Raw genomic sequence first — 15,859 nt, forward strand, 5'->3', positions numbered from 1 at the left:
AATTTCAATAGCTCTATGGAACAATAGGATTTATATTAGGCGAAATAGTGCTGGGAACAAACGCCCCCAACAAAAAAAGAGTGCAAAAATGGCCTTTGGAAACCGAAAGTTGCTAAAGGTCTGTTTTGTGTTGAACTCGTCAAAACTCATCTTGAAACGTAACATAGTGTACGATTTCGATCAGTGTTAATCCGGGGATAGCGAATTGACACAAAATTATTCAAATGTTATTTTAGGAAGTTGAAAAATAAAGCTCTACAAATATGGTTAGAACAATATCTAGGAGACTTAAAAATAGTACTTAGATTTATTTTGTTGAAACGTGGTGCTCTTATTGTATTATAGTGTTAATCAAGTAACCAGGGTATTTCGCCGACTAAAAATAAAATAAGGTTTCCAAGCGAGCGAGGGGTGGGGGTTGTGTCACTTCGACTGTAATCCTTAAATCCACACTCAATGTCATCTCCTTTTCAGTTATTCGCCTATTTCAATTCAATAAAGCAAACATTTAAAGTCCTTTTTGTGTCTTGGGCTGCGGTATAAGAGCCGGAATAGGGGAGACACGGGAATGCTAAATTCTATTGTTTTCAACAATAGAAATACAATATAGAAAATATAATAACTGAATCTACTTCTATTGCTGTTTTGACTCGATTTTCTGGGAAGATTATTTAGCCTAACTCTGCACGCAACTTGTTCATCCCTATGCGAGCAGACTCTGTCTTGGTTGATACAGGAATTGAATTCCTTACCTCGAAATGAAAGATAACCTTTATTGAGGATTATCTTTCTTAATTACCCTAAAGGGTTGAGCCAAGCAAGGGATCAAGACCCTCCCGTGGCTAAAATTGGCTTGTACTAATGACGAAGAAAAGAGCACGTTCTATGGAGCACAAATACAAAGTTGACGAGCTTGGGTGAAGCGTGGAGGCATTTCTATTTTTGGATTGATAACACAAAGTCATTCAGCCATATATCCGCTTCTCTCGCATGGAAACAGCAATATTGTCTTTTCTACGGGTAAGCAATGATTCTATTGTTGTAATCTACTAGCTTATGCTGTAGCCCTATACTACTGCTTCCCCTTTTGTTATTACAGAAGTCATGCAAATAACTGAAGAAAGAGAGTCAGTTACTAAAGATATTTGTTTGTGTAACTTACCCCATTACTAGCTTTTTACGAAAACTAGAGATTCGATCTCCTATACATATTTCCTAGATCCATTAGCGCTGCAGTGCATCACATATTGCAGACTACTCGACTTTTTAAAAGTGGATGTCTTGCTTCCCTCATCTTTACTTCCTTTTTGGCCCTTTGATTGATATAGCTGTACTCTTTTGTGAAGCTCGTAAAAAAAAACGAAGAAGAGCTTGAATAGAGTCGGAATTTCATGTTTGGAAAACACAACAATGGGTACTGTACATTATCGTATTGTGAACAATTGAAACGCTAGAATTATAATAGGAAATTAGAGAGCATTATTTGAAAGTGAGGTTTCTTTTAACGACACAAACGCTTCATGCATGTTTTCGCCTAAGTTTTTTGTTTACACAATACGTTTCTCTAAGCCAATTTTTTATCCTTCGTTTGCATGTTGAACAATGGAGAACCAAGAGTTTTTGTAAGGCAATCGAATGCATACGTGAAGCCCGATGGGTTGCACTCTAAACGCAAATGCAAATTCTTTTCATCAGGCGTTTGCATCTCCTCTCAGCAATGTACACTTGTAAAAATTGTTGGGCGTATAAACGAAGCGATGTCGGATATATCACAAAGTACTTGGTAAGAAGTCACACCTTTGGATAAACAAAGCTATTACACCCTTACCCTTTAACTATACCAGCAACCAAAATGATCACGTAGAGCTGTAGTTTTATTATTGGAAATTACTTCAACACTTGAACCTAAGGATTTCGAAGGGCCCTTCTTTCCCAAGGGTTTTCTTTCTTCAATCTCAATGCAACGACTATGTAAAGATTCGGTGTTTTTCATATATGATAAACTAACTATTCAAATTGTTCTAGAACACGCCTTTCCAAACTTTGAACGGATATTAGTAAAACAATGGTCCTTGGCATAACTATGTGTTGAAATCATCAGTTACAAAAACACGCAAACCTAAAATGACACTTGTTTACCTCTCATAACCGGGTGCAAAGTGTTCCCGTCTTTTCAGATTTTTGTTCTTTTTCACTGTCATAAAGAACTTTGTTCTCTAATGTGTATATTAGAATGTTTTGTATTCGTTGAATTGGGGTGTAATTTCATCACAAGCTTGAAAATCTCTGATTCCCAAATTATAAATAGCCACCTTAATTTCCTACCCTTTGAAACAGCCAAACTCTATCTTATCAGTCGCATCCACACATTCGCTTACTAAAACCTTCAAAAGATGTTCAAGTCGTTCATTTTGCCACTCTTGGTTCTTCTTCAAATTGTTGCTGCTCTTGAAATTGCCAAACCAACTGTTGTTAAAGGTCCTATTGACCTTTCCGTTGGAGATATTCATATCAAAGATGGCGCTTCCTATTCAGTTGTTAACAATGGCTTCTCAAACATTGTTGGTGGTTTGACTGTTGATCAAGATGCTGGTTTCTACATTTCCTCCACTGATTCTACCCTTGGTTTGCAAGTAAACTTGTGGGGTTTCTGGAACAACATCGAAAACAATGGTATTGTTTCATTTAATGCTTTGCAAAGCACTTTGGCTCCATCTTTTGTCCTTCAAGGTGCTTCATTTAGAAATACTGGTCTGTTCTTCTTGGCCGCTGATGGTGGTACTCCTCCAACCATGACCCTTGCTGCTCCTAACTGGTACAATTCAGGAACTGTTGTTATTTACCAAAACAGCAGATCAAGAGCTAATGCAAACTTGGGTAGTCCATTGCAAACCATTGTCAATGATGGTTCAATTTGCTTCCACAACACCTTGTACAACCAAGTCACGTCCATTCAAGGTAGTGGATGTATTGTTGCTGATGCTAAATCTACCATTCGTATCTCAAATGCCTTTTTGCCAATTGCTCCATCTCAACAATTTTACTTGGCTGATTCTGAAAGTTCAATTAACGTCCAACCCTTGAGCTCTCCTGCTACCTTCAATGTTGCTGGTTTTGGTAATGGTAACAAAATTGGTCTTTCAGTTTCACTTTCGGCTTCTGACAAAGCTTATTCATATGATTCAAACACTGGTATTTTGACCTTAACGGGTGGATTATTTGACTCGGTCAGTCAACATTTCAACATTGGTAAAGGATATGACCCAGCTAAGTTTGAAAGAGTTACTGATGATAGTGCTGGTTTGTTTTCAACACCATTGGGTGCTGTCCATTACAAGGGTGATGTTCCAAACAAGGTCATTCCAGGTAAATGTGTTTGTCAAAACCCACCAACCTTCCCAACAGTACCAACTTCTTAGGTTGATGAAATCTCGCTTTGCTACAACGTGAATCATTTTTGTCTGTTCTTCGGTGTTAACACAATATAATCTTTATAATATCTTTCAGTTTTTAGTTTATAAATTTCGGTACAATCAACTTTTTAGATCATGTCATTGTAAATGTAGAAATAATGCGTGTGAGTTGCTGGTTGATGTGTATGGAAAGTGAGACGGTGTAACCTGATGCATTCACAAGTTCACTTGTTATCTATTTAATTGGGATTTGGTGCTGTTTTAATTTTTTGTAAAGACAATGCTGCAAAATTTTGAACATGCAAATTTTATCAAGAGTAGAAACTTGTAGAGTTCGATACGTAAGTTACTACTGAGCCATAATGTATCTTGATTATAGAATCACCGTTAAAGCTGCCTGATCACCCCGCCCCCCACGTGCTTGGCTTTGGGGACAGTGTTAATCTTTGAACGAAAATTGAGGGTAACCAAATGAGAAGAGACGAAAATTCTTCTAGGGTGCTTCAGGAAATATCTCAACTAGGTCTTCAACTCTTTGCTTGGGATGCTGGTCTCATATTCATGCTATGAGACCAAGTTCTCTTTTGGTATGGTAGGGGTCTCATTCTTTTATGTTTTGTTTTCCTGTATATAACGTAGAAGGTTCGAGAACAAAAAATATTGACAACTGCAAATATTTCCATCAACACCAAAACTACTCCAGAGAAAGAATACACTTTGGATATAATACTCTTTAGCTTAACTAAAAAAATTAACATATCCAATCAATTGATTTTTACAAATAGCCATGTCATCTACAAAAACACAAACTCCAACAGTCTTATGGGCACAACGTTCAAGTGATTCAGAAGCTGATAAAAATATCATATTGTTAACAGTGCAGATCACTGATCCAAAAAATTTGAACATTGATTTACAACCTACGTATCTTACAGTAAAAGCTGACTCATCCAGCTATGAAGACACTCATTATGAGTTGAAAATTGAATTCTACGGAGAGATAGATCCTGATAATTCAAAAATTAACACAGAAAACGGTTCTCACTTATTCTTTGTATTATCAAAGAAGAAATTGCAAGAAGAGTACTGGCCAAGATTGACCAAGGAAAAATTGAAATATCACTATATCAAAACTGATTTTGATAAATGGGTGGATGAGGATGAACAAGATGAAGCTAAGGAAGATGATGCCAATTTGATGGGCGGAATGGGTGGAATGGGTGGTATGCCAGGAATGGGTGGCGCTGGAGGTCCAGGAGGAATGGACTTTTCTCAGCTTTTGAGTGGTATGGGAGGAGCAGGAGGAGCTGGAGGAACTCCTGACTTGAGTGCTTTAGCAAGTCAATTGGGTCAAGCTGGTGGTGCTGGTGGTCCAGGTGGAATTGATTTTAGCTCGTTGGCATCAGACGTTGGTAAGGAAGAAGAAGGAGAAGAGGAAATACAGCTGGAACAAACAGAAGAAAATGAAAAGGTAAAAGAAGAAGCTAATTAGGCATGTATTTAGAATAAAGTTCTTTAATGTATTTCGTTTAAGATCTTGTGACAGAAGCGACGTATCTGGGTAGTGTCCTAGCAAGCAAATATTGTATGTAGTGGATTCATGTTGTACCTCTGTAAACGTATTGTCTTTTGTGAAACCGAAAAAATTATCACCAAAAATTTTTTTTCACCAAAATTTTTTTTTTTACAAGTTGTTATCCATAGACCAGATTATGCTCAGGACATCTCTTAGGAGACCATTCAGTAGGTCACTAGTTAGATACTACGCTGAACCCGCAATCCAAAACGCAGCACCTTCAAATGCAAACCTCGAACACACATTATCACATAAAGAATTACGAGAACAAGCCATAGCTGAAGCTTTAGCTAGGGAAGAAGAAGCGATTCAAAAATCAAAACAAATTCGGGAATTAACTGAAAAATCTAAAGAACTCATCAATGTGTTAAACAAGACCCCGACTAGCTTAATAAATGAACGTATTGCGAAATTGAATCAAGATATTTCCAAGATTTCCAAAGACAAGATTAAACAACTTGATGAACAGTTGCGAGAATATATGACCAACAATATGCATTTAACTGATGATATTATTGAAAATAGACCTTGGGCTCAAAGGAATAATAGAATTAGTGGTGGGCAGAGAAGTTCCAAGGATTCAGACGCTAAAACTTCATCAATGTCGAATCAATATACTTCACAATTTCCCAATTTGAAACCTACTCCTGATTACAAAGATTACTCAGAACAAGAACTTTACTTGAGACAACTCAATCACCTTAGAACTAGTGGTGCATTGGGTTCAAAGCTTGAAAATATCTACAAGCCACAAAGAGACACCACAAACCCACCAAGTATTAAGCAAACCACCATTTCCAACTTGATGGCCGCTGGTTGTCATCTTGGTCATGCTACTTCTTCATTCAGATCCAATTACCAACCATTCATATATGGAACTTATAATGGGATCCATTTGATTGATTTGAATCAAACTATTTCTCAATTGCAGACTGCTTGTAAAGTGATCGAAGGAATCAGTGAAAAGGGTGGTGTCATACTATTTGTTGGTACTCATAAGAACTGGTCAATTCAAGAGTCATTGGTGGCTGCTGCTGATAGATCCAAGAGTTACTATGTGTCAAAAAGATGGATACCTGGTACAATCACCAATTATATTGAAGTGTCAAGACAAATCAAAGACCCATCAATGAAACAACAAATTGATATGGAGAATAAACCAATCAACTCTCAAGTCACTTCAAACTCAATTATTAAACCAGATTTGGTCATTTTGTTGAATCCAGTTGAGAATAGAAACTGTATTAAAGAATGTTTATCTGCTTGCGTTCCAACTATTGCCCTTTGTGATACCGATATGGAACCTAGTTTAATCACCTATCCAATTCCATGTAATGATAAAAATGTTAGGTCGGTTAATTTGATGCTTGGAGTAATGTCGAAAGCAGCTGAAGCAGGAGTAAAGAGAAGATTAGACATTATCAAGCAATTGAAAGAAAGTGAAAGACAAGCTGAAAAGCAACTATTGGAACAACAGCAAGAACAACAAGATCCTTTCCAAGAAGGTGCTGTTGCGTGAGTAAACTGTAAATACAAAGTATATTAATTAGGTGTATATATACGTCTAGCTTCTTACAACTTCTCTTTGAATGCTTTAGTCACCTCTTCAATAGCATCATCAATACCACTTGGCTTGTCACCCATTCCTTGAACAATGTTACCCTTACCACCAGCTTTACCACCAATCTTTTCACTAACCAACTTAGCCAACACACTAGCATCAACACCCTTAGCAATGGCTTCATCACTGACATAACACCCATGAGCAACTTTATCATTTTGTCCAGTTAACAAGTACAACGATTTAGTCTTGTCTTGCTTCTTGACTAAATTGAATGCTTCAGTAATGGCCTTGGCATTGGCGTTGATAGGGACATGAGCAACTAAAAACTCGGACTTGTTATCAGCATCAAGCCATTTCTTAACCACATCAAGAGTCTTTTTACTTTCTTCCTTTTGTATACTCTTTTGATGTTCCTTGATTGATTTATCAACCTTGTTGAATTTCTCAGTCAATTTTTGCTTATCCAATACTGAAATTGACAATTTCTTCAAAGCAACACCCAATTCCTTGACCTTGCTTTCCTTGGCTGGTCCATTAGGTAATTCATTAGCTTGGTCCAATTCATCACCAAATTCTTTAGCAATTCTTTGCACTGCATGAGCATCGTGACCAGTAACGGCAACAATTCTTCTTATACCTTTAGCAATACCTGATTCTTCAATAATGACCAAATCTTTAATTTCACTAGTCTTGGCAACATGAGTACCACCACAGAATTCAATTGATAATGATCTCCACTCTTCATTTTGAGGATCTTGGAGTAAATCATCAACGGGGACACCAATGGATACAACACGGACTGGATCAGGATAGGTTTCTCCAAAGACAGCTCTTAACCCATTGATAGCTTTAGCATCAGCTAATGGCACATCCTTGTAATAAACTTGTTTGTTATCTCTAATGTATTGATTAGAGATATTTTCAACTTTTTCCAACTCCTTTGGAGTCAATGCTTGTTTGTGGCTGAAATCAAATCTCAATTTTTCTTTGGCAACAAGAGACCCTTTTTGATCAACATCGTCACCAAGAACTTCTCTCAAGGCATAGTTCAAAACATGGGTACCAGTGTGGTTGTTTCTAATTGGCCATCTTCTCAATTCATCATAAGCGGCAATAACTTCATCACCTATTTTCAAACTACCTTCAAGAACAAACCCAGTGTGTAAAACGTAACCAGCATAAACTTGGACATTTTCAACATTGAATTCAGTTTTACCGTCAATAACAAGTTTACCGGTGTCGTATTCTTGACCACCTTGTTCGGCATAGAATGGAGTTTTATCCAACAAGATACCATATTGGGTACCTTCTTCATCTTGATGGATGGTATCTACAAACTTGCTACCATCGTAAATAGCAAGAACTTTAGCCTTGATGTTGTCAAGTCCATACTTGGCACTATCATCGGTCTTGGCAACTTTACCTTCAAGATCAGATAAGGCATGAACATCCAATTTGACCAATGAAGAGGCATTCTTATTAGCTCCACCTTTAGAAGCTTCTCTCGACTCTTCCTTGGCGACTTCAAACCCTTGTTCATCAATCTTCAAGCCAGCTTCTTCAGCCATTAATCTAGTCAAGTCAACTGGGAATCCATAAGTGTCATACAATCTCCATACATCTTTACCCGACAAAGTTTGTTCTGGAGTCTTTGAAGCAATGATGGCATACTGTTCAAATAATTTTTCACCACGATCTAAAGTTTTGGCAAATGACAATTCTTCCTCATTCAAAATCTCTTTAAGATCTTGTGATCCAGATTCAATTTCGGGAAAGATTTGTTTATTCTGTTCAATAACAATGTCAACCAATTGTGGGAAAAATGATCCAATTGGATAGTTCATGTACTTACGAACATAACGAGATCCTCTTCTCAAAACTCTTCTAAGAACATACCCTCTACCTTCATTGTTTGGTACACCTCCATCACAAATGGCAAATGTAAGAGTTCTAACATGATCAGCAATAACTCTGTATGCAGTATCGATACCATCTTTATCGTCAGTACCAAACTTACCAGTATAAGGTCTAACTCCAGTAATTTCTCTAATCTTTTCAAAAATTGGTAAAAATACATCAGTATCGTAGTTGGAAGACTTGTTTTGCAAGATTGAAACCAATCTTTCAAATCCCATACCAGTATCAATATGTTTGTGTGGCAATGGTCTTAATGATCCATCAGCTTCACGGTTATATTGCATGAAAACAACGTTCCATACTTCCAACACGTTAGGATCATCCATATTAACAAGAGAAGCGGCATTTCTTCCACCGATTCTATCATAATGAATCTCGGAACAAGGACCGCATGGACCTTGATCACCCATTTCCCAAAAATTGTCCTTTGAATCACCTGGCAAAATATGGTCTTCAGCAACTCCAACGTCTAACCAAAATTGTTTAGCTTCCAAATCAGCGTCTAAACCCAATTTTGCATCACCTTCAAAGTATGTAACATATAATCTATCCTTTTCTAACCCATAAACTTCAGTCAATAATTCCCAAGACCAAGCAATGGCTTCCTTTTTGAAGTAGTCTCCAAATGACCAATTACCAAGCATTTCGAAAAAAGTATGATGGTAAGAGTCTCTACCCACATCTTCTAAATCATTGTGTTTACCACCAGCTCTAATACATTTCTGTGAATTAGCAGCTCTTTTCAACTTGGCAAAATCACTAGCTGGATCAACTGTACCTAAGAAGATTGGTTTATACTGATTCATACCAGCATTGGCGAACAATAAAGTGGGATCGTTGTGAGGAACAACTGATGATGATGGAACATAGGTGTGTTGTCTCTTATCTTTGAAATAGTCTAAAAAAGTGGATCTGACTTTTGAAGCAGTCCATTGTTCGGATGTGTTGAGTGTAGATGATGTAGACATTATTCTAGTGAATGTCCTTCTGATCATACAACTGTGGTAAAGTATACAACTCTGTAAGGCTTTTGAGTAGAAGAGTTAATCAATTTTTTTTTTTTTTTTCATCTTCAACTGATTGAATATCAACTAATGAATCAAATATCAACTGATCTTTCTTTTAGTACAAGATACAAGATACTGTAATATATATATATATAGGCTGTACTTCTAACTGTAATATCAACTAATATCAAGTGTTTGTACAGTTATGATTCAATCAACTCGGACTAAAAACTCCTTACTTTCAATGTAAGCAAGTACATTAGGAACATCCTTAGCTATAGCACCACCAATACTCAATTTAGTAACCCAATCAGGAATAAAACCACCTGCTTTCGAAGTAGTAGCAACTGTCCATTCAACACTGTCTGCTCCATCACCCCACTTGATTTCTTCAACAGATACATAACTACCCAAAACCCCTTCAATTTCACCAGCAATTGGAACACTAACAACAATTGCTCTATCATTGTAAACATAAGTATGAACCAATTCATTAAACAGTCTTTTCTTCAATGGGAATCCAAAATTGTATACAGCATGAATGGTAAAACTCCATCCATTGTCTTCATATGTCTTGATATTAGTTACTTGCATCAGCTCAATTTCGTGAACGTAGTGAGGTTCATGATTTGAATGAGTAAAGCCAACTTCAGTAGTACCAATAATTGCTGATTTGAATTTGTCAATGGGTATATCTTTTAAAATGCTATGTCTAGCACACCAGTAATTGCCGTTAATAGTATCGTGGCATGTATTGGTAACGTGCTTGGTATGTTCATAATAAGTCTTTCCAGCTTTCCAATTGGGGACTGATTTTAATATCTGTTCAGCATCGGTTAGCAAAGTTTGACGTGGGGTATCAGCTGAATATTGTTTAAATTGCATTGTTGAAGACTGAGTGTTTGAGCTTCAACAAAGAAGTAGGTAGAACTTGAGATTGATGATATACTCTTTGGGTTTATTTATATGTATTTGGTAACTCTTCCATTTGCTTCTATTGTAGTTTGTTATATTCATTGAATTAGTTTGTACATTAATGAAAATTCTCTTACATTCTATTCTGCGAGGAACCGATAAAAATATCACATCATCCCCACTCCATATCCATACGCCATATAGATCATTGAAACTGCAATTATATCTGCTTAACGCTCATTATAGTTCACTAGAACATACCAAATGTCACAGTCACCCGTTCTATCATACAAAAAGCCCAGTAAAGAACAGGCGGCAACAGCATCAACAACAAATGCAACTGCCGGTGCATCTTCCTCAACTCCAACTCCAAGAACCAGCTTCTCACCAAGTCTATCATCAGCAGCTTCAAACTCTTCATCTCCTCAACTAAACCCACCCCAAAGGAAAATATCATCGCGACGTAAAGCGTTGCAAGAGTTTTATCACTTACAACAACAACAACAACAACAACAATCACAAGCTAATAAAGAAAAGAATGGCACAGAGCAAAATGGAGAGGAGGGGACACTGGACAATGCCAATAAGGAGAAGACTGATCCACTGTCTACTAAATCCCATATCGAACCATCAGATTTGAAAACTGCTGAAGATGTAGAACAATTCATCAAAACATCAACTACAAAGGACATACTTCAACTTCGAAATAAGATTCAACTGCAACTTAGTTCATCAAGTCAAAAAAAGAAGGAAATCATATACGACAATTACTATGAGCTCATCAAATTGAGTAACATGTTGGGGGACCTATCAGAATCAAATAAACAAATTGCAAATGTTTCAACAGCACAAGATGTACCGGTTGATTCACTAAGTGGGTTCAAAATTTTCAATCAACCTCAGACTGTTGATGAAAATGGATCACATGTGTCAGTGGATGCTTATTTGGATGAGGTGTTGAATGAATTATCCAATTTCAATCAAACTACAATCAAGAAATTTACAACTGGTGGTTTTGATGATGTTCTTAATCGATTAGATCGATCTTCTGATCGTGCTGAATCTAATGCCAGTGTTGTTGGACTATATAATGAGTCATCATCAACTGTGAATGGAGTTCCAGATAATGTGGACAAAAATGATGTTGTAAATGAAATTAGCTATATTTTAGACTTGCCTGATAGACAATTGGAAGAGCAGGAAAGAGTTGAAGCTGAATCAAAGATTGATAAAATTATAGAGACAACAAAAAGTGAAGCTTTAAAGTTGCAATTAAACACGATCAAAAGTCGAATGTATTAGAATGAGTACCTATAGTAGATCATCAACTGCATGGTTTTTAAACTTTTTAGCTGATCGTTCAACACTTCGTATTTCGAACCTTGATCCAATTAATGTAAATCCGATACTCTCAATATCTTGGTCTTCCTCTTGTTTTATTTCGTCACTTTCCACTTCCATTTCTCCATCCTTGCTATCCCCTTGCTTCCTAGGCAAGACAACATCAAATCCAAACAACGTATACTGTTTAGGAATAACTTTCAACCCACCAATCAACGCAGCTGGATCCAACTTTTGCAAAATTTCAGCATTGTTACCATCAACCAGTGAGGTCCATTCCTTATAATCCAAGCCACGTGGAACAACCATGATAAATGAATGCTGACAGTCCCAAACAACAATCCCTCTAGCTCCAACAACTTCATTATTTCGTGATTGCAATACTGTTAATAAACATCCGTTGAAATCTGCATTGACCAACTTGGGCAACATTACTGAAGAATTCAACGACTTTGTTTCATTTAAACCAAGTAGATCTTGTATATAGGTCTGCCACATATCGTTCATTGCAACAAAATCTTCGAATTTAGGGATATTATATTGATTAATCATGGGCTCGACACTAAATGGTTGTTTGGTACGTTTGTACCCTCGCACTTTTTTGATTAGTTTCCGTTGATTGGAGATTGTGGTGTTGATGTATTGCTTTAGTTCAGTTCTAGTTGATTGTTTCCTATTTGAAGGAATCTTGTCATCTGTTGAGGTAAGTAAGATGGATTTTCGATTATCGTTCTTTATTGGTTTCTTTACATGTTTGAATAAAATTGTTGGTTTTTGTTCTCCTTCTGATGAGTATCTAGTTGATAGTATATTAAGTATTTCTTCGTTGGAATCGTAGCATCGCGTGAGTAATCGTTTCTCTAGTTCGTTTGTACTTGTCATTTGCTAATGTCTGGTCAATCAATGATGGATGTAAGGAATAATATTTTTTTTTTTTTTTCAGTCTTCATCACATCAGTCCAAGGCTACATCGGAGTTTTCTATGCTTATATGACAACTTACCTACCAGTCATAACCCGAGTCGGTTCAATCTCCCGACTATTGAAACAACAAACCAGCCAATTCAAGCGCTACTTATCAAATATCAACTCACCATTTCAAGACGACTTGAGTGATTTCGATTTGGATGATTTCGGACTTGAAGACTTTCGTCACTATAAAGAATCACCTGAAGTGGCCAAGTACAGGGAAGCACAACTAAAGGAGCTACTACATAATGAAGCTCAGCCGAGCCAACCAACCGACACTTCCCAGGAATCATTAGAATCCATTGCAACCAAGAATGAACCAACAATCATTATATCAAAACTCAATGATCCATATTTAAACTTGGCCATTGAAGACTATGTATATAGCAAGATCCCCATTTCCAAAACGACTCCATTTAAAGCACATAGACTAATGTTTTACACCAACTCGCCTTGTGTTGTAATTGGCAAAAATCAAAATCCATGGAAAGAAGTCAATTTACCGGTAATGAACAGATTGGGAATTCCATTAATTCGAAGAAGGTCAGGTGGTGGTACTGTGGTTCACGATTTGGGGAATGTCAATTATTCATTTATGAGTACTAAGCAAGAATTTGATCGGTTTAAATTTGTCAATTTGATTGTTGAGGCAGTTAATGGTGCTAGAATCACATCAACAAAGATTAAAGTTAATCATCGTGGTGATATAGTGACGAAGGATGATATTGTCAGTGGTGACTCTGGTGAGCTCAAAATAAGCGGATCAGCATATAAGCTTTCTCGAGGTAAATCTTATCATCACGGAACAATGTTGCTAAACCTGGATTTAAATAGGTTGAAACAAGTTTTACATCGAGATACAACACAAGTTGGCCTCGTTGACACAAGTAAAACTATTGATTCAGTAAAAGCCAAAGTCACCAATTTGCAAATTTCACAACAAAGTTTTATCGATTTGGTGTCTAATGGATTTAAATTTGAATATGGAATACTGGGTGAACCCACAACCGTTGAGAATGAAAACAATGATGACCCTGATAAAGAGTTTAATGAAATGATGGGATTAAGTGATTTTGCAAATGCAATCAAGTCGGCAAATGTTTACCAAATTGATAGCGACTCGATTGAGTTGCCTCAAGAAGTAGTTTCAATTGCTGATGGATTGAAATCTTGGGAATGGAAATTTGGCCGTACCCCATTGTTTATGCATACTCTTGAGAATTTGAAGTTGAATATTAGTGTGAAATTCACAGTTGATAAGGGTATTATTGAGAATGTTGAATTGGTGGGTGAACTGCATTTCAACCTATTGAGCGAATTGAATGAGAGATTGTGTGGTGTTCAGTATAGAGGTGACTTGATTGAAAAAGCTCTAAGCGGTAATGAAGCTACTCGTGAATTAGGTAGTTGGCTACACAACTCCATCGATGGAGTATAAAAACCCACATTTATGTAGACAGTATTGTACATTTTTACTCCTTCTTCAATCCATGATTGCCAGTGTAATTGACAACTTGAGGCAGTTTCCAATTCTTTAAAACCTCATCCTCTTCATCCAATTTATAAACCTCAATTTCTAGAGCACGACAACAATCAACCATTTTCAGATCAGTTAAATCTTCCTGAGTTTCACCCCACCCCCATTGTGATAAATCGCCACCAGGACAAGCACTAATCGCAACAAGCAAATCTAATTCAGCAAACAATTCAAAATAATCTTGGGTCCCAGCAGGACAAGCCTCCATGAAATACTGATCATACTCATTCAACCCAGTAACTTGGAAAACATTAAGCACATCATGAACGTCAAATTCACTCAACCCATAGGGCTTTATCGCGCGATACAAATTAGAATGACAATGATTATCATTATCTTCACCGCTAATCAATTTATCAACGTATGGGTCGCATCGAGTACCCAAAGTATCATGGACTCTGCCACCCCATTCATCATGTCTTGATGACATGGTATCGCCCGTAATGGTGACTAAGGGGCGCAAATAGGGTAAATTGGACCATAATCGATCATAAGTAGAAACATGGGCCGAATGCAATTGTCTAGTACGAGCAGCCCAGAACCGTTCTTTGAAATTATCGGAGTTCCAAATGTTTAAATCACAAACTTGTGGTCCATCTGGAGTAGTTATTCTAAATACTGACTTGGCGGGGATCTTGACCGCTATTCCAGTACGTGGTTCACATCGATATTTTTGTACTAGTGTTTTGGGAGCTTTTGCTATGGAGTCATAGAATGATTTGTCAGCATACAATGGTGATCCTGGATGAGGATAGTATGCTGGTTTAGGTTTGGGTAAATTGTAAGTTGTCCTTTGAGGCAACTGCGATGAGACTGAATCAACCATGGTGATAGAAACTAGGGGACTGTGGTAGAATGTGATAATACAGTGGTATACATATGATCAAAATCTGTTACATTTATACTGTTAGTTCACGGCGTTACTGTGGTATTTTTTTTCAGATTATGGTCCGGTGCGCTTAATCCCCGATTTGGGTAATGATAAAGCTCCGACACTCAATGAAAATTAGTCATGCGAAGCGAAAGAAACAAAAAACACAAATGGTTGCAAAATACTTGAAAACGGGAAGTGGATTAAGCAATTTGTGATTACATGTAGCATGTACTCTAACTAGGATATTGTGTATTATGGAAACTGACAAACATTAATAAGGTTGGTTGCATATTTCAATAAGTTTCATTGTTATTGTTGCAAAAAAAAAAAAAGAAAATAAAAACGATTATGATTCGGGACCCTTTCTCTTATTTTAATTTGGAGGACATACAATATTCGAGGCGTTATCATGAAAGATGTATGTGAGTAATACACACAATTGAAGCCGGATAGCACTATTGTTTATCCCAATTTGCTAGACACAGAGTAAAGGTACATGAAGGTCAGTTCTACTTTTAAGTCACTCCTGAAAGTAAGCTAATCCTTTTACGAGAATACACTCATCCCTATGAGCCTCTGGTACGTTGTATCCTATGTGGGCTCAGTTTAGACTCGTGTGCTATTATTATTAGCGGAAGACCAAATCCCCCCACCCCACTTTTTTCCCTGCGCTACCAATATAATGTAATTTTTTTTACCGTCATTAGCCGGGGGTATTTGAATTGCCGTTAGCGGTTAATTCACAAT

General features: G+C 37.0%; 9 protein-coding genes across 9 annotated transcripts; 5 read left to right on the plus strand and 4 right to left on the minus strand. All coding sequences in view use genetic code 12, as the record gives it.

Annotated features, from left to right (window-relative positions):
- Positions 1 to 2,393: 2,393 nt before the first annotated feature.
- Positions 2,394 to 3,419, plus strand: I9W82_001767 (uncharacterized protein; the record flags this gene model as incomplete). The annotated part of the gene is made up of 1 exon (XM_067690548.1): positions 2,394 to 3,419. One exon carries the CDS (start codon positions 2,394 to 2,396, stop codon positions 3,417 to 3,419), a length of 1,026 nt encoding a protein of 341 aa, XP_067549003.1.
- Positions 3,420 to 4,200: 781 nt separating this feature from the next.
- SBA1 (Hsp90 cochaperone) lies at positions 4,201 to 4,905 on the plus strand (the record flags this gene model as incomplete). The annotated part of the gene is made up of 1 exon (XM_067690549.1): positions 4,201 to 4,905. The coding sequence occupies one exon, from the start codon at positions 4,201 to 4,203 to the stop codon at positions 4,903 to 4,905; it is 705 nt and encodes a 234-aa protein (XP_067549004.1).
- A 220-nt stretch (positions 4,906 to 5,125) lies between these two features.
- Positions 5,126 to 6,508, plus strand: I9W82_001769 (mitochondrial 37S ribosomal protein uS2m; the record flags this gene model as incomplete). The annotated part of the gene is made up of 1 exon (XM_067690550.1): positions 5,126 to 6,508. The coding sequence occupies one exon, from the start codon at positions 5,126 to 5,128 to the stop codon at positions 6,506 to 6,508; it is 1,383 nt and encodes a 460-aa protein (XP_067549005.1).
- A 53-nt stretch (positions 6,509 to 6,561) lies between these two features.
- ALA1 (alanine--tRNA ligase) lies at positions 6,562 to 9,465 on the minus strand (the record flags this gene model as incomplete). Its single annotated transcript, XM_067690552.1, has 1 exon — positions 6,562 to 9,465. The coding sequence occupies one exon, from the start codon at positions 9,463 to 9,465 to the stop codon at positions 6,562 to 6,564; it is 2,904 nt and encodes a 967-aa protein (XP_067549006.1).
- Positions 9,466 to 9,687: 222 nt separating this feature from the next.
- I9W82_001771 (uncharacterized protein) lies at positions 9,688 to 10,362 on the minus strand (the record flags this gene model as incomplete). The annotated part of the gene is made up of 1 exon (XM_067690553.1): positions 9,688 to 10,362. The coding sequence occupies one exon, from the start codon at positions 10,360 to 10,362 to the stop codon at positions 9,688 to 9,690; it is 675 nt and encodes a 224-aa protein (XP_067549007.1).
- A 294-nt stretch (positions 10,363 to 10,656) lies between these two features.
- VPS51 (Vps51p) lies at positions 10,657 to 11,694 on the plus strand (the record flags this gene model as incomplete). Its single annotated transcript, XM_067690554.1, has 1 exon — positions 10,657 to 11,694. The coding sequence occupies one exon, from the start codon at positions 10,657 to 10,659 to the stop codon at positions 11,692 to 11,694; it is 1,038 nt and encodes a 345-aa protein (XP_067549008.1).
- Positions 11,695 to 11,703: 9 nt separating this feature from the next.
- On the minus strand, positions 11,704 to 12,615 carry POP4 (RNase P/RNase MRP complex subunit; the record flags this gene model as incomplete). Its single annotated transcript, XM_067690555.1, has 1 exon — positions 11,704 to 12,615. One exon carries the CDS (start codon positions 12,613 to 12,615, stop codon positions 11,704 to 11,706), a length of 912 nt encoding a protein of 303 aa, XP_067549009.1.
- Positions 12,616 to 12,723: 108 nt separating this feature from the next.
- I9W82_001774 (putative lipoate--protein ligase) lies at positions 12,724 to 14,139 on the plus strand (the record flags this gene model as incomplete). The annotated part of the gene is made up of 1 exon (XM_067690556.1): positions 12,724 to 14,139. One exon carries the CDS (start codon positions 12,724 to 12,726, stop codon positions 14,137 to 14,139), a length of 1,416 nt encoding a protein of 471 aa, XP_067549010.1.
- Positions 14,140 to 14,173: 34 nt separating this feature from the next.
- Positions 14,174 to 15,064, minus strand: I9W82_001775 (urea carboxylase-associated family protein; the record flags this gene model as incomplete). Its single annotated transcript, XM_067690557.1, has 1 exon — positions 14,174 to 15,064. One exon carries the CDS (start codon positions 15,062 to 15,064, stop codon positions 14,174 to 14,176), a length of 891 nt encoding a protein of 296 aa, XP_067549011.1.
- Positions 15,065 to 15,859: the final 795 nt, after the last annotated feature.

Source organism: Candida metapsilosis (genome assembly GCF_017655625.1).
Source record: "Candida metapsilosis strain BP57 chromosome Unknown scaffold2, whole genome shotgun sequence".
Classification (NCBI taxonomy): domain Eukaryota; kingdom Fungi; phylum Ascomycota; class Pichiomycetes; order Serinales; family Debaryomycetaceae; genus Lodderomyces; species Lodderomyces metapsilosis.